Consider the following 17,376-nt stretch of genomic DNA (forward strand, 5'->3'; position numbering starts at 1 on the left):
ATGAGAGTGTAACCATTTTTTTTTTTAACGGCTTTTTTTTTTTATTTTTTTTTTTTTTAATTTTGTGTTTTTTTGGTGCCATTTTTTTTCTGCTTTGACTCATCTGGGACAAGACAAGAAACATCTGGTTCATATAAATGTAGAGAAATTCCCTCCCCTGATTTCAGATTGTTAAGTAAGTGTGTTGTACTATATTCTGTCATTAGTGGATCATTCATCAATCTAGACATGACTCACGCTACTTCTCCTCCTTCAAAGTTAGGTCAAACTGCTGTTGGTCAAGTTGCCGCCAAGTTGGTTAAAGTTGCAACCTCCTCACCTTTGAATTCAAAAAATCATCATGATATAAAACCATTGAAATCAACTGAAGAATTAACTAAGGAGATCCATTTAAGTGAAGAAGATGATGGGGATTATGATGATTTATCGATTGGATCGAATAATTTACCTTTGAATCGTACTGCTGTTGTTGCTCCTCCTCGTCATCCTCTTTCTAGTGGTTCTTCGATTCATCTGATTCCAAATTGGGTTTATGGTACCACTAATTCATTACCAAGATCATCAAGTATATCATCAGCTGTTTCTGGATTATGTTTGACTGAAAGAGGTCAAGTTGCTGTTCCTCATCCTGAAATAATTCAAAACTTATTATTCCCTTCTTCAGATTCTTTAAAACAAAAAATTATGATTTATCGTGAAAAAGTTAATCAAGTTTTAAATCAAGATATTACTAATTCTGAATCTTGTAAAGAGCCTTTATTGATTATAACTGGTCCATCCTATATTAAAGATGTGGCACAAGTAAAAGCTTGTTCTCAATGGATTGGTTCTATGATTGGTAAGAAATTCAATAATAAACAACAACAACAACTTCAACAACAATTACCAACTAGTTTATTAAATAATAAGCATGATATTCATGATGATTTATTGATTTCAATACGAACTAATTTATCCAAATATAATCATCCTTATAATGATCCTCATAATTCTTCTTCAATAATGACTTTTGAAATAGAACATGGTATTCCTATTTGTCGTGCTTTACTTTGTGAATTAGCTGAAGTTTGTCCTATTGTAGGTGAAACTTGTGATACTATAACTCCTCAATATCTTAATGATTTATATTGTCTTGGTTTAGTCAGTTCAACTTTAACTGAATCTCAATTACATCGTGAATTAGCTTCTGGTGTTTCATATCCTGTTGGTTTCAATACTCAAGATTCAGAATTATCATTTGATAAATCAATGTATGTTCATAAAATTACTGCTGCTTTAGATGCAATGTATGCTACATCTCAACCTCATCAATTCTTATCAGTTACTAAGATTGGTACTGTGGCTGTGGTTGGTACTACTGGTAATGAAGATACTTTTATTATTTTACAATTAAATTTACAATTGAATTTTGATGAATTAAAAGTTATTATTAAACGAGTTTATAGTTATGGTAATTTAACTAGAAAGACTCCAAGAATAATGATTGATGTTGGTAAGATCTCAAATGATCAATATAATGAAAAATTATCCATTTTAACTCAATTACTTAATGATATTGAAACTAAACATACCATTGTTGGTGTCATGATTGATAGTGGTGATAATTATATTCCTGATGGATTTGATATTAATGTTCATGATGAAGATGATGATGATGAAGAAGATGAGCATGATAATGGAATTGAAATATTCCATGATAATGAAGAAAATCATCGAAAATTATTACAATTAAATAAATATTTCATGAAAAAGAGAATTAGTAAAGGAATTCAAGCCAAATTATTCAAAGCTCCAAAAGTAACTTCAAATGAGTCTACTAATATTACTAATAATAATAATAATTATCGTTATGAAAATCTTATTAATGCTGATAAATTTATTTCTGAATTAAATAAATTAAGTAAATCAAGAAGATCATAGATAAAAAAAACCCAAAAAGTTAAAATATTTATTAAACATCATACGTGTATTTTATAGAAGATTGTTTTTAATATAATATAAATCTAATTATTTTCCAAACAAATTTAACAGTTAATTCAACTCCCTTGTAAAGATTAACTATAATCCAAACTATTCTTAATAAAATAACAATAAAATTCTCTAAACAAAAATATAACATGGTATAATTATCCCCATCTTTAATTTTTAAATGACTTTCCTTTAATCTATTAGTTACGGAGTTCCCAAATAATGAATTATCCAACTTATCCAATTTTTCATTAATTTTTCTTAAATCAAGCGTCAAAGAGGCATTAATCTCACTAATGGATCTATCACTATTACTCAAGAGATTATCGATCCGGACCGAATAATCATCATTAATCATGTGCGCCACTGATTTGACTTCATTCGAGAACCCTTGGTATAAGTCTTCATATTCAGGTAAGTAATCATCACTTATCTTTGTGGTGGCATGGAAAACGGTGTATAATTTTCGATGAAGGATGTTGGAAAGTTTTGTCCCGATGATATGGGTGTAGTTGGGATATATTTTTAATAAGTAGTTGGTTTTTAAGTTTATTACTCTTTCGAAATAGGTGAAATCATTTAACATAACTTGGAATTCTAATTCTTTAGCATCAAGGGGTGGTGATGTGACTTGAACTAAGGGGGCGGGACTGGCTCCACCGTTTTCGGCATGTTCAGTTTCAGATTTTTCAAGTTCAACTAATTTCCCATCTTCACGATGTTCCACAGTTATATCTTTCTTATCCATGGGAGTGAACATTACATTACTGATATCTAACGATTCATTCTGATCTTCGGTGGAGTCGACTCGGAAGGATGGGACTGATGTCGCAATGGCACTCTTACTTTCATGAATCGAAATACTATTATTCTCCATACTTGCATCTTCATCATTTTCAACTTCAGGAGATATCGATACTTTCTTAAACATTTGTTGTTTTATAGGATCCTTAGAGCTATTATTGGTAGAGGTATAATTAATAATATTTGCTTCATCTTCATCAGTGGCGGAAGAGGAAGTTCCATTATAAAACTTCCTCGTATGTCTTTTAACTCTATCTTTGATACGTTTACTTGCAGGTGATTTCGTTCTGGTAATTTTTAATTTATCGCTATCAGCACTACCAGTAGTAGCTGTTGAAGTTCGTCTTTGTTTTTTCGATGATGATGTATTTGATGTTTTCTTAGTTACCGATTCTTCTGAACTGAATAACTTATCATGTAATCTTTGTTTTAAATCAAGTCCAATTTTACTATCATTACTCCCTACTGTAGATGAAGAATTTGAAGGGGGGAACCATAATTCACCCTTTGCATTAACTAATTCATGCCAATGATTAGCTCTGAAAGTGAAATCCCCTAAGAATTCCTTTAATTCAATCGCCCAGATTAATTTCCAAGGATGATCGGAATCACCATTATTCTTACTGAAAACATTACATGCTAAGGGAATTGATTTCATGGATAAGTCCTTGGGATAATCATGATATTTGATTCTTAATTCTCTATTTCTGATGATTTGTATTGGATTATAAACTCCTTCCACACCAGGATGTAAATTCATATGACCAGGATGAGCTAAAGAAGCTTCATACATTCTTTGAATATGGAAATATTTAACTCCCATCATGGATCTTACTTTCTCAGCTCGAGCTAATGATACTTTGGAGATTTTAATTTTATGTTCATGAGTTGGATCGGGTCCTTCTTTATGCTTGATTGAATCTGCTACATTAAAATCATATTGAAGCAGTTTTCGGGTATCTAAAAATAATGATGATAATTCACCAATCTTTTTGACATCAGCTTTAGTTGGAACTGGTTTGGTTGATTTGGTGTCAGTTGGTTTTACTGTTTTGTTCTCTCCTCCTCCTACTATGCCTTCTTCTTTTATGATGGGTATTCTTTTTGTTTCTTCGTCGTTATCATCATCAATAACGATTTGAGGTATATTGAAATCCAAATCAAATCCATCTTTCAGTCGTCTTCTGGGAATAAACGGGGCATTCGACAGACGATGGGTTCGGGGAGATCTTGTACTTTGATTTTCATTCGTATTATCATTGTCATTCTTTGTGGTTTGTGAAGATGATGATGGTTTCTTACTTGAATTTATTTCAAAATTAGGTACTGATAATCTCAAGGGAGATAATGGAGATTTTGGAGTTGTAGTTGTGGTTATAGCATCATTGTTGGTTTTATTATTTTCTATTATAACGTCGTTATTTATCCTCTCTACCATCTGATGTAATGATATACAATTGGTAAACCTTTGAATTTGAAATGGTTATGTATAACCCTATAATACTGTTATAGTTTCTTAGTAATTAAACACTTTTAAAATCCCACTTGGTATGACTCCCTTAATATGCAGGAAATGCAATTTCTTGATTGATTTTGGAGGGGAGACAGTAATTGTGGTTCATGAAACATTTCAATTTAGGTGAAATCCATAGATATTGAATTGGGTCAATTTGGGTTAAGATCGTATACTATCAGATAACAATCAAACTTATAGAGAATGTCAATTCAATTTGTCAAGTCAACCGATGACTTTAAGAAATATGTTTCCCATAATAAATATTTAGTGGCAAATTTCACTGCTCTGTGGTGTGGACCATGTCAAGCTATAAAACCAGTGGTTGATCAATTATATAGTGATTCAAATGCTCGATATGAATATATTGAAGTAGTTAGGGTTGATTTGGATCTGCAACGTGAATTGGCTACTAATTATACTATAACTTCAGTTCCAACTTTTGTATTTATTGAAAATGGTAAAGAATCAAGTAGAGTTACTGGAGCTAATATTCCTGAATTAATTAAGAGTTTAGATTCAATGAATGAAAAGGCTAAGAATGAAAGTGATGTGAAAGTAAGAGCTGGAAATGGTACCTCATCAGTATCATCAGCTACTGAGAATGAAACTGTTAAACAGATTAATGCATTAATACCAAAAGGATTTGAATCATTGAATTCATCAATTGATTTTGGAGGTTTCCAAGCATTGAATGCATTACCATTATATAAGACCAATTCAGAAGCTCTTAAGAATGTATTTAAATTGACTACTAGTTCTGATAATGATAAGAATACTGTTTTATCAGATGCTGATTCTCAATTATTATTTTTCATTCCATTATTAAATATTTCTAAAGTTTATTCGATATTAATTAAATTTAAGACTGATTTAGATAGTTTAAAGACTGAAGAAGAAGAAAAGTTAGAATTAGATAAAGATGATTTTGAAGAAACTCAAATTCCAAATGTTATAAAAGTATTTGCTAATCAATTCAATATACCAACTTTTGATGAAGCATCATCAGCTCAAGCTCCTCATAGTGAAAGTATAGAAAAAGTTGAAGGTAGTGATTGGTATGAAGCCAAATTGAAATTTGTTAGATTTCAATCTGTTCAAACCTTGACTATATTCTTGGATGGAGCTGAAGAAGATTATCATACCTTGATTGATAAGATTGTGGTTGTTGGTATTAGTGGAGAGACCAAAGAGCAAGGTTCAGTGAATAAGTTGGAAGATGAAGAGTAAGAGTAAGAGTAAAAGTAAAAGGTTAAAGCAGTGACAAGTAACCTAATGTATAGTATAGATAGGTTAAATACACATATTATAACCATATATTGTTCTTATAGTGTTATCCACGTGATCACCTTGTATAATGTAGTGAGGTGTGGATGTTTCTAAATTGTCCAGTCTCCGGATCATAATTAATGAGAGGCAAAAACGTCTCCACTCTAATTCTCTCAGTAAAGAGTGTGTGCCACCCCCCGAACAAACCAAAAAAGAAAAAAGGCTGGTAGGAAATTTTAACTATGATGATTTTTTCACACTATCCACGATTACTACCAATATCATCAGTTACTGGATATAGACAGTTTAATTACCCTTATCGGATCCATAGCATTAGTATCTCAAGCGTACCAGATCATCCATTCATTCGTATCATTAGACACTATCGATCTCATCTGATCCACCTTTATAACTAAATCAATCAATCTCATACATCCCCATCATGGTGTATACCAAGATATTACAAAGAAGTTATGGTAATGTATATGTAACAACCAGATCATTGAGTTATAGAACTTCAGTAAGATATCCCTTGGGACCATCATTACACGCTAATATAAACAATCGTACCATAAATGTACCCTTGATCAATTCCATAATAAGATATCAATCTACATCATCATCATCTTCAAAGACATCACCAAAAGCCGAGGCTAAAACTATAATAGAAAAGAATGCTGAACAAGGTACGACTGAGATTATAAAGGGAACTGTCAATACTGATGTCATTCCAGTAACCACAACAGCTGCACCACCAGCTGATAAACCAAAACAAACTTTATGGGAAAAAGTTAAACATGAAGTAAATCATTATTATAATGGAACAAAATTACTTGGTTATGAAATGAAAGTTTCAACCAAATTATTATTCAAATATATGTCAGGTTATGCCTTATCCAGAAGAGAATCAAATCAATTACAAAGAACATTGGTTGATGTGATACGTTTAGTTCCATTCTCTGCTTTTGTATTAATTCCATTTGCAGAATTATTATTACCTATTGCTTTAAAATTATTCCCAAATCTTTTACCATCAACTTATGAAAGTAAACAAGATCGAATTAAAAAGAGAAATCTGTTATCAAAAACTAGAGTCTCAGCATCAGAACTTATTAAAAAGACTATGGAAGAATCAGGATTAAAATTATCCAAAAAAATTACTGAAGAAGAAAAGGAAGCTTTCGTATCATTTTTTGATATTATTGCTTTAGGTACTAAACCAACTCATTCTCATTTAATTAAAGTAGCCAGATTATTTAAAAATGATCAAGTTTTAGATAATTTATCTCGTCCTCAATTAGTTGCCATGACTCAATATATGTCTTTAAGACCATTTGGAACTGATTCAATCTTACGTTATCAAATCAGACATCGTTTATTAACCATCATTAAAGATGATAAAGCCATTGATTATGAAGGGGTTGAAACTTTAACTATTCCTGAATTACAAATTGCTTGTTCTCAAAGAGGAATTAAATCAATTGATGTTTCTCCTGCTAGAATGAGAGATGATTTATCAACTTGGTTAGATTTAAGATTAAGACAAAAAATCCCATCTTCATTATTGATTTTATCTTCAACTTATACTTATGGTGATAAATCTCATAGTATTGAAACTTATTATGATGCATTATTAGCAGTTTTATCATCAATTCCTGATGAAGTTTATAATGTCGCTAAATTAGAATTATCTGATGATTCTAAATTGAAATTGAATATGTTGAAAGAACAAGAAGAAATGATTCAAGAAGAAAATTTGAGAGAAAAGGATACTGTTAATCAAATTAAAGATAATATTAAATTAGATGAATATGAAGATACTGCTAATGAAGGTATGAAAATTGAACATGATAATGAAAATGAACCAGAAGTTATTGAAGCCAAATCTGAATCTGAATCCCAACCTGAATCTCAAGTTGAACCTCAAACTGAAACCAAACCTGAATCTGAATCTGAAACTGTGATTGAAACTCCTATTAAAGTTAAAGTCGATGACAAGATCGAACCTATTCAATTAGTTGAACCAGTTAAGAACAAGAGTTCTTCAGCTGAAGCTCAATCATGATTGTATTTTGCTTTGTTATGTTATGATTGCTTTTTGATTTCTATTTCGTTATTATTATAGATTCCATTTCCATTCTTTACAAACACACACACACTTATTCATTCTACAATTAAATCTATTATTTATTTGTATTTATATTAAATTATATATATTTACTAAACCTAAATATGTATTTTTGGGTAAGAGAAAGAAACACCCTACTCCTAACCTCCAAAAAAGACAAAAAAAGACACCTATCTTTAAAATATCCCATGTATATAATACACAAACATTAAGCCTTATGGACTAATTTTAAACTTTTTTAAATTGAAGATTGTTGTTCTATCAGTCTTATTTCTTACCAGTAGATCCAAATCCACCAGCTCCTCTTTCAGTACTACTTAATTGTTCAGCAGTTATTTCTTCAATCTCAGCATTAATGATTCTTTCTAACACTAATTGAGCAATTCTATCTCCCTTTTCAATGGTAAAATCCTTTTGAGAATGATTAAATAAAACAACTTTAACTTCACCTCTATAGTCAGCATCAATAACACCAGCACCAGTAGAAATACCATGCTTGACAGCCAATCCCGATCTAGGAGCAACTCTACCATAAGTACCCACTGGGACAATGATGGAAATATCAGTAGCTACTAATCCTTGACCTTGAGCTGGAATAACAGCTGCTTCAGATGAATATAAATCATATCCTGCTGCTAAGGCTGAACCCTTGGTAGGTAATTTCCCATGTTCAGAACGTAAGAAAACTTGTAAAGTTTCTTCGATCTTTTGTTTCTTAACGGATGGTTCAACTGCAGTGGTCATTGTATGTGTATATCGTAATGTAATAAAGTTAGTTAATATTGGTGATACAAGTTGAAGTTGATGTCAAAAATTTATCATTCCCCTACGCGTCTCTACAAACAATTTTTTTTTTAGTTTTGTATGGGGTTTGATAATTTATTTACCGCGTCTGTAATATTTCAGTATAACATTTATCTAAATATGTAAACCCTTTAGTTTGACGTTTCATATCATTATACCAATCAAATGACCCTGGAGGATGTCCCTCGACACCTCCAACGTAATAGACATAATCCATCACCATGGCAGTTTGCAAATCCAACGTCTCTTCTCTATATTTGTGGAATGTACATTGTCTTGCTCTACTATATGAGTTCCTCTGAGTGGCATCCATTTGTTTATAGATCCTAATGGCATTTAACAATTGTCGTTGATCATACTCTGTGGTGGCGATGTATTGTTTGTAAAATGTTCGGAAGGTTCTACTGTTCACAGTAGATACTCTATCACGAGATACAATGGCTTGTTCATGGAATCGAGCTTCTGTATCATAATAGATCTGTTTCTCTGAATCCGACAATTGATTGAATTCTTTGAAAACATTAGTAAAAGTATACTTTTGATCAGGGAATATGGATCGTAATTGGGTATAATATATTTGAACAGCAGTTCTTTTCACATTGGATCCAAATGCTTCTTTAATCAATTGATCATAATAATCCCATTCAAATTCAAATATGGTTCGTTTCCTCTTATTTCTTAAACTCCTTTTTCTTATTTTATCCTTTATGATCTCCCAAGGATATAATCCCAGTAAGGGATATGGATTGTATTGATATTCTGGCCTATTTCGTTTAAGATGTTCAACAATTTCATATCCTTTCCAGATTCTTAATCGTTCATCATGCAAAATATCAAGATTGGGACTTTCTATAAGTTTTAATTGGGATTCTTGAGGTAATCTGTTCCATAATTTTTTAGCATAATGTGAAGTTTGTTGGGGGAACTGGATTTTATATAAATTTTCTCCTATTAATCTGGTTGGTTTAGGATGGATATATCTGATTTTATGCTTTCCTAATTCCTTTAATTCAGCTAATGAGAGATCTACTCGGTTAATATCTTCATCTTGTAAATTGTGTTCTGAAAATAATAACTTATTTAACTCCTCTCTTTCCTGTTGTATATTGGGATTTGGTATAGGGTACCCGATTTGAAATGGTTGTGGAGACCAAAGATTACTTAAATAACTACTGGCATTTCTCTTAGTGAATACTGCCCGAGGATATAAGCTTTGAATTCTTAATTTATTCATAACCTGTGTTATATCATTGTCAATTGATGAATATTTATAATGAATATAGTGATGATTTTTTTCAGTTTATAACTAGAAAAATGAGGTTTACGCTACAAAAAAGACCTATAAAACTACAAATTATTATAATCACATTTTACACCTATTAAATTTTATTTATTAAAAATGATTACTAAGTTCTAGCTAATCTTCCACCTCTGGTAAATATGCTTCTGATGAAAAACATTCATAAAGCTTTACTTTTAACACTAATGGTACCGCTTGTAAAGTATCTATACTTTCATCAATTTTAGATGATGATTCTCCAATAGTTCGAAGTAAGTAAACTTCTTGTTCATTGACACTTCTATCATTATTTAAATAAGTTGATTGTTTATAAATACATTGGTATAGTATTAATTGAATGAATAAGATTAATAAATCAGTGATGATTAAACCTGGTAATCCTAATTTATATAACTTTAACCAATAATTTGTAGATGGTAAGATATCAGTCGGAGTTTCTTCTCCAATGAACGATATAACCCACCAAGTCCCATGTTCTAACAGTTTCAAATGTCCATGATTATTAATTGACATTACCCATGATGTGATAAATATAGTATGATAAAATATCGTGAATATAGTTTTCCAATATATGGTGAAACAAGCTTTGGTTAATACCAATTGTTTAATTTGTTCTCTTAAAGTGGGTTCAATATCATCATCATTTCGTAAGATTAATATCCCTGGTATTCCACTTAATCTTCCACTGGCGGTGTTTGATGTTATAACTTCACATCCTAAAATCCGTTGTACTGAGATATGTAATATTATAGGCATAATACATGCTGAATGACAATATTTGATGAATTGATATCCAACTAGTATATACACTAATGTTTCTAATTGAATGACAATATGCTGTTGATGTTTATTCTTAAGATTTATGGTATGTTTACCTTCAAAACTAGTAGCTAATTCTTGATCTAGGATATTGCTAGCTATTGGATTAACATACGATCGACTTGATGAATTGGTTGATGTCGCCTGTATAGGATATGATCCTGGCATTGTACTTCGTCCACTCATTCTATTAGATTATATCCAAGTTTATTCCTCCTTTGGCTCTATGCTATTCTTGGCTGTGTTTGTGTCCTTGTCCTTTATTTGCCTTCTCTGATCTTTCCTACTTCCGTTAATGGTATCTCAATATGATGATCTTGAATAGAGTCTCTTACTTCTATTGACCCTACTTATGATGTAGATATCTATCTATCTATGATGAATGGTCTATGATGGTATCAATTGATCTAATTATAGTGTAATTCCTGATTTGCTGTGAATCATAATCAGATTTGTACACATTAATTTTTTTGCGGTGAGGATTTACGAATGATCAGCCAAATCATGATGATGATACTACAAAACTATTGTTATGCTAACAAATTTATCATGGTTTAAACCAACAAAATGAAACTATATTAGTTATATATACTTACCATCTATATTAAAGAATATGATGAGAAAGTGAATGGAATGATAGATAAAATATTTGAGCCCATAAAGAGCTTTATGGAACTAAAATTACAATGGATAATAAGAGATAAAATAATAAGAAAGAAAGTTTATTATTACTCTAATTGAATAAAGCACCAATATCAGCTGGCATTTCTTCGATTTGAGTAGAGTAGAACTTTTCAATTTCTCTCATCATACCAACATCTCTGTCAGTGACAAAGTTGATGGCTACACCCTTTCTACCGAAACGACCACCTCTACCAATTCTATGGATATAGTTTTCTTTGTTGGATGGTAAATCGTAATTGATAACTAAGGAAACTTGTTGAACATCAATACCTCTAGCTAATAAATCAGTAGAGATTAAGATTCTTGAAGAACCAGATCTGAATTCTTTCATAATGGTATCTCTTTCTGATTGTTGTAAATCAGCATGAATGGCAGAAACAGTGAAATTTTGAGCCTTTAATTTATTAGTTAAGAATTCAACTTTAGATCTAGTGTTACAGAAAATAACAGCTTGAGTAACAGAAATAGAATCATATAAATCACATAAACAATCAAATTTATAATCTTCTAATTCAACATTAATGAAGAATTGTTTAATACCTTCTAAAGTTAATTCATCTTTTTTAACTAAGATTCTAACTGGATTATTCATAAATTTAGTAGTAACTTCTAAAACTTCTTGTGGCATAGTAGCAGATAATAAAACAACTTGAGTAGTTTCAGGTAATAATCTGAAAATATTATAAATTTGTTCTTTAAATCCAGTTGATAACATTTCATCGGCTTCATCTAAAATGAACATTTTAATTTTATCAGTTTTAAAGAATCTTCTTTCAATCATATCGAAAACTCTACCTGGAGTACCAACAACGATTTGAACACCAGATTTGAAAGCTTCAATATCATCACTCATGGAAGTACCACCAATGGAAGCATGGACAGTCACTTTTAAGTATAAACCAATGGAAGTAACAACATTTTTAATTTGTAAAGCTAATTCTCTAGTTGGAGCTAAGATTAAAGCTTGAGTTGATTTTTCATTTTCATCAATTCTTTGTAAAGCAGAAATAGTAAAAGTGGCAGTTTTACCAGTACCAGATTGAGCTTGAGCTAAAACATCTCTACCTTCAGTAATTGGTAAAATAGCTCTTTGTTGAATAGCTGATGGATTTTCGTAACCGTAACCGAAAACACCTCTAACGATGGCTGGTTTTAAGTTTAAATCATCAAACTTGTAGACAACGTTATCGTAATTGGTTTCAATTAAGTTGGAATCGATTTCAGTAATACCTTCTGACATCTTGGGGGGATTATAAATAATAGAATTTAAGATTGGGATAATAAGAATCTTAAAAAGAATAAAATGCTTTGATCAAATATCCCTTTTATTTGATTCATCATCCACCAAACTATAGCCAAAAAAAAAATTATTTTTAGCGTAACAAAAAAAAATTTTCACGTCCGGGTAAATTGGAGAAGTGCTCACGTGCCGTTGCCATTGACGGACGAAATTTTTGCAGTAAAATAGAGATCAGTACAAGAACAAGGGGGGGATGTATTGAACTAAAATGGTTAAAAAATCTATAGACTTTTATTTAATTAGATGGTAGACCTTGACCTGGCCTTACGTGGGGATTTTTTTTAAAGGTTGTTTTTAACTTGACCATGGATATGCAATTTATAACAAAGTATGATGAAGAAGAAGTATAATTAAATAACGATAAATAATATGGGATAAAAAAAAAGGGATATAAATAAGTAACTGAGGGTGGGAGGCAAGGAATTATATAATAAATGATTCCAAATGAACACATATAAAGAAGTATCTAATCAAAGACTCTTTCTGTACCTTGATCATTTTGTTTAAATTCCCATGGGAATAATTTTGGAACATCACTTCTATCATAAACATGAATATGAGGACGGGCCGTATCATTTCCATCATCCGGTTCATCTCTCGTGGTTTCATTTTCATCATAAATATCATCAAATCCTGCCTTATCTTCAATAATACCAATATGAGCTAATCTTTCATTGATATCATTGAAATCAGTAACTTTATCTCCAAGTACTGATGATTGAGAATTAATCGCTTCTTCTTGATAAATATCAATCTTTTCAACCGGTTGTAATCTATGACTAGGGAAATAATCAGAACTTGAATCAAATACTCTTTCGGGTTCAACATAATGAGTGAATGGGAATGTAGCAGCAGGAGGTTGATGAACATGTTCTGGTTCTGGTGCTGGAGGTGGTGGGACATATGCAGGTACAGGTTCTTCATAAGCTGGTTCTGGTTCGTAATGATGTTCTGGTGGTGGTGGGTTCCATTGTTGAGGTTCATCCCATTGATTTGTGAATGATCTTAAACCTTGTTCTAAATTAACTGGATTACTAATTGGTTCTGAAGTTGGGGGTGGTTCCTTTGATGGATCCCATAATGCATCTGCACTGGGGACAATACTATCTTCATATTGTTGATAATTGGATGGATCTAATAATGTAGCTGGAGTGAAAGGAGCTGGTTCTTCATGATGATGTTCTTGATATTCTTGTTCGAAATTCTGTTGATCAGTTGATTGTTGAACAGCCTGCTGTTCGATTTCAACGTCATCATCATTGGAAAAGATATAAGGTAAAGTATCAAGATTCACAATTTCATCAATTGATTTTTGGCCAAATGTATCGATCCAAACTTTCCACCAATCTCTATGAATACCAGTAGCAGTTGACCTCAGTCTCCAAGGTTTGAAAGGACCAATGAAATGAATCAATTTAACTTGAGAAGGACCTGATGATTGAATATAAGTAAAAGCAGATGATTGATACCTTGATAAAGTTTTCAAAGTAGATTGAAGAATTTGATCATTTTCTTCATCATTCTCACCACCATGAAGATTAATAGGATATTCTGAAGGACCAGTAGGAGGGAAATTGGGAGTTATAGTGGTGAAATGTTTAAATGCTGGTAAATATTCATATTGAGATGATGGAGTAACATTATATAAGAAAGGGATTTTAATCCAATTGGTAGTATTGAAAGCATCATTAACATTAGTATTATCTTGAGATAATAATGCTCTAACCCAATCAGGTTGAGTATTAAAATATTGATTTAATAACCCTTGATCAGCCCCATCAAATGAAACATTGGGATTTGTAATTGATTCTCTAACTAAATTATCTAAGATTGTATAATCATTTAAATTTGGTTTTAAAACAAATACACCTGAATTAAAAATATCCGGGAATCCACTATCAGGAGCGGCTAAAATTTTAAATTTTGGAAAATCTAATGATAATAAATCAATAACTGAACCTTGATTTGAACTAGTTGGCAAGACAGGTAACGTATCTGAATCCAAATATAATACTGTTTCATAATCAATTAATGACCAAAGATTAATTTTGGTGAAAGTTTTATCTAATTCCGGTCTACCCAAATCATGAATTAATTTATCAGTAATGGTTGATTTTAAAGGATTAACATCGATTAAAACATTATAAAATTGATTTAATAATGAAAGTTGATGATTGGAGAACTTCAGTTTATCAATTAAGATCCCAATATCAATATCTTGACCATTTTGATCGATTAATTTTTTTAAGCTTGAGCCAAGGACTAAAGCTCCGGGAAGATAGCTGGCTGTATATAAAAGAGTGAATACAGCTTTGGTCATTTAAGGAGTGATATTGTTGATATTATCGAATGTCAATGACAATGACTTGAACTCGGACTAGATTGAATTAAACTGAAGTATGAAAGAAGTTGATGATATGCACGATGAGGATATGAAATGTGATGTGTATGCAAATATTTGTGTAAGATACCGTATTTTGAGATATGTCTATAAATGGATCTAATGGTACGTCTGATGATGACTTACTAACGTAATGACTGGGGGAGGGGAGGGATGACTTTTACCGTAAAGGAAAATGAAATGAATGCAATTTTAGAAATGAACAAAAGAAAAGAAGGATTAATGTTATGATACTTTAATATTCAAAGGAATTAAATAAAGTTAATGGAAAATTTAAGGGGTAATTGGGTGTGTGTATATTTTTGGTGGGTCGGTAGGAGTAGGGGGAGGGAGGGAGAATAGCTCAGGAGGACAGGGTAAAAAATGGATCTAAGTGGTGCGATTTCCTCGAGATTTTTTCCTTTTTTTTCTGGCTAGAATTTGTGTGGGGGGAGGGATGGGGAAGGAAGGAAGGAAGGGTAGTATTTGATATGTTTGAATAATGAAAAGTAATTGCACTTAACAAGATATCCTATAAGTAATGAGTTAAGTTTGAAAAATTATACCTAATTAATATGTCTATACATTTTTCCAAAACAGAAAAGGAGAATGTTAAATAACACCCAGAAAATTTAAAAAATACTCCCAACAGTTGTGGTGATAAGATATTATTTATTATTATTATTTTTAAAGTTATTAATTTGTAAATCTTGGATGGAACTAATTTAGCCTAAGAAATGTGGTATAATATGAAAATAATATCATATAATATAAGCTTTGATGGATATTTATTTACTTATTTGTTTACAAAATTTGGTGTGTGTATGCGTGTGGGTATTGACAGTATGGTTGTGTGTAAATAATTCTTTGTGTTGCATTGAATGTAACCCTTTCTCAATTAGTCACTATCATTATCATTTTTCAAATGGTTAGGGAGTGAAGGAAGGTATTGGCATATTTTAAAATAAGTTAATTTATCTTGATCATCATCATTGTATAACGTCATAAATAAATTGTTCCCTACCAATTTTTCTTTCCCTTGGTCTTCTTCTCCTCCCCTAAATTGAATTGGGGTATTTTAAAATTTTTGCCTCAAAAAAAAGCAGACTTTCCGTTTTAGGGAGGGTTTAATACTTTTTCGACATTTTATAGTGTTAAGAGAGGGATGGTTCATCAGTGGAGGGTCAGTTGTTGTATGCAGGAGATTTGACTTAGATAATGAATACATAGAATACTATATAGTTATAGTGTTTTACTGTTACTACATTCTATAAAACCATACTAATAACTCAACGTTATAGATAAAGTTTATACGCACTTAAGAAATCCTGTAATAAACGTTTATATTAAAGATAGAAGATTTATAAATATACAACTAATGCACTTAATTTATTTGTTGGTTTTTTGGTGATGGTGGTGGATGGTAATAGTTTTTGATTTATGAGATGATTTGTGACATTATGATATTATTATTATTATATTTTGAATAACAGTTTTAAACTTTTATTGATAATAAAATGATAACATAACTTAACGGGAGTAAGACCAGACGTTTTTTAATAAACCATCTTGTTGGGCTAATCTGTTTAATGAATCATCAGCTTCACCTCTACCTCTGATGTAACCAGATAAAGCGTAGGTGGTGTTGGAACCAGTGATGGCTCTACCTTCTTCATCAACATTGGCAATGTTAATTTGAACTGAAGAGTGATCTTTAGCTTTAATGATTCTGTTGGTAGCAGAACATTTTCTTGGGACGTATAATTCAACCTAAAAAAAGAGTAATAGTTAGTATTTGATTGTTGGTGGTATTATTTGTTTGTTGATATGTTTTAACGTTAATTGTCATTCTATTCATGGGTCTATCTTGATACTAGGGACACTTTTGATATTGTTATTTTGGAATAGTTTAATTTATTTGTAAATGTGACGGACTTGGATGGCTGATATGATAGTTTATGATATTGAAGGAATAAGTACGTTGTTTATTCTTGGCTTAAATGACTATGATATTGATTGATTGATTGATGTGGTGGTTGGGTGTGTCATTTCTTCATTTCATTTGATACATTTTGACATGACTTACTTTCGTATTTCTTCATGATCTTTTGATGGAACTCGATCTGTAATATGATTGAAAATATATACTGGACATATATTATTCATGAACTATCTTCGTTATTCTTTAAATATTGTTGAACAGACTTCTTTTACTTGATTCATTGAATTTATTCTTAAACTGGAATCACTTTTATATTTTGATGAAATGAATGGGAATGGGACTTTTAATGACAATCAAACATTAACAACTCAACAGTTTCTTTCACTGATGGTACTTACTAATTGACCTTTATCGTTTTCCATTTTGACGGTTGATTATTAAAGTATTATTAAATATATTAGATCT

General features: G+C 31.1%; 9 protein-coding genes across 9 annotated transcripts; 3 read left to right on the forward strand and 6 right to left on the reverse strand. All coding sequences in view use genetic code 12, as the record gives it.

Annotated features, from left to right (window-relative positions):
- Positions 1-42: 42 nt before the first annotated feature.
- Positions 43-2,413, forward strand: DFJ63DRAFT_24770 (uncharacterized protein). Its single transcript, XM_064904362.1, has one exon. The coding sequence runs from the start codon at positions 229-231 to the stop codon at positions 1,918-1,920; it is 1,692 nt and encodes a 563-aa protein (XP_064764820.1). The 5' UTR covers positions 43-228; the 3' UTR covers positions 1,921-2,413.
- DFJ63DRAFT_24657 (uncharacterized protein) lies at positions 1,954-4,349 on the reverse strand. The gene has a single exon (XM_064904354.1). The coding sequence runs from the start codon at positions 4,208-4,210 to the stop codon at positions 1,988-1,990; it is 2,223 nt and encodes a 740-aa protein (XP_064764821.1). The 5' UTR covers positions 4,211-4,349; the 3' UTR covers positions 1,954-1,987.
- A 140-nt stretch (positions 4,350-4,489) lies between these two features.
- On the forward strand, positions 4,490-5,515 carry DFJ63DRAFT_332967 (uncharacterized protein; the record flags this gene model as incomplete). Its single annotated transcript, XM_064907770.1, has 1 exon — positions 4,490-5,515. One exon carries the CDS (start codon positions 4,490-4,492, stop codon positions 5,513-5,515), a length of 1,026 nt encoding a protein of 341 aa, XP_064764822.1.
- A 240-nt stretch (positions 5,516-5,755) lies between these two features.
- Positions 5,756-7,836, forward strand: MRS7 (Mrs7p). Its single transcript, XM_064904353.1, has one exon. It carries the CDS (start codon positions 5,997-5,999, stop codon positions 7,617-7,619), a length of 1,623 nt encoding a protein of 540 aa, XP_064764823.1. The 5' UTR covers positions 5,756-5,996; the 3' UTR covers positions 7,620-7,836.
- Positions 7,837-8,390: 554 nt separating this feature from the next.
- On the reverse strand, positions 8,391-9,849 carry DFJ63DRAFT_24627 (uncharacterized protein). Its single transcript, XM_064904351.1, has one exon. The coding sequence runs from the start codon at positions 9,718-9,720 to the stop codon at positions 8,566-8,568; it is 1,155 nt and encodes a 384-aa protein (XP_064764824.1). The 5' UTR covers positions 9,721-9,849; the 3' UTR covers positions 8,391-8,565.
- A 1-nt stretch (position 9,850) lies between these two features.
- DFJ63DRAFT_24732 (uncharacterized protein) lies at positions 9,851-11,065 on the reverse strand. The gene has a single exon (XM_064904358.1). It carries the CDS (start codon positions 10,789-10,791, stop codon positions 9,904-9,906), a length of 888 nt encoding a protein of 295 aa, XP_064764825.1. The 5' UTR covers positions 10,792-11,065; the 3' UTR covers positions 9,851-9,903.
- Positions 11,065-12,792, reverse strand: TIF (translation initiation factor eIF4A). The gene has a single exon (XM_064904350.1). It carries the CDS (start codon positions 12,527-12,529, stop codon positions 11,339-11,341), a length of 1,191 nt encoding a protein of 396 aa, XP_064764826.1. The 5' UTR covers positions 12,530-12,792; the 3' UTR covers positions 11,065-11,338.
- Positions 12,793-13,055: 263 nt separating this feature from the next.
- DFJ63DRAFT_321708 (glycogenin glucosyltransferase) lies at positions 13,056-14,909 on the reverse strand (the record flags this gene model as incomplete). Its single annotated transcript, XM_064907354.1, has 1 exon — positions 13,056-14,909. The coding sequence occupies one exon, from the start codon at positions 14,907-14,909 to the stop codon at positions 13,056-13,058; it is 1,854 nt and encodes a 617-aa protein (XP_064764827.1).
- Positions 14,910-16,499: 1,590 nt separating this feature from the next.
- Positions 16,500-17,333, reverse strand: RPS21B (40S ribosomal protein eS21; the record flags this gene model as incomplete). Its single annotated transcript, XM_064907355.1, has 2 exons — positions 16,500-16,739; positions 17,310-17,333. The coding sequence occupies 2 exons, from the start codon at positions 17,331-17,333 to the stop codon at positions 16,500-16,502; spliced, it is 264 nt and encodes an 87-aa protein (XP_064764828.1).
- Positions 17,334-17,376: the final 43 nt, after the last annotated feature.

The sequence above is a fragment of the Scheffersomyces coipomensis genome (genome assembly GCF_036884675.1).
Source record: "Scheffersomyces coipomensis strain NRRL Y-17651 chromosome Unknown DFJ63scaffold_1, whole genome shotgun sequence".
Taxonomy (NCBI): Eukaryota; Fungi; Ascomycota; class Pichiomycetes; order Serinales; family Debaryomycetaceae; genus Scheffersomyces; species Scheffersomyces coipomensis.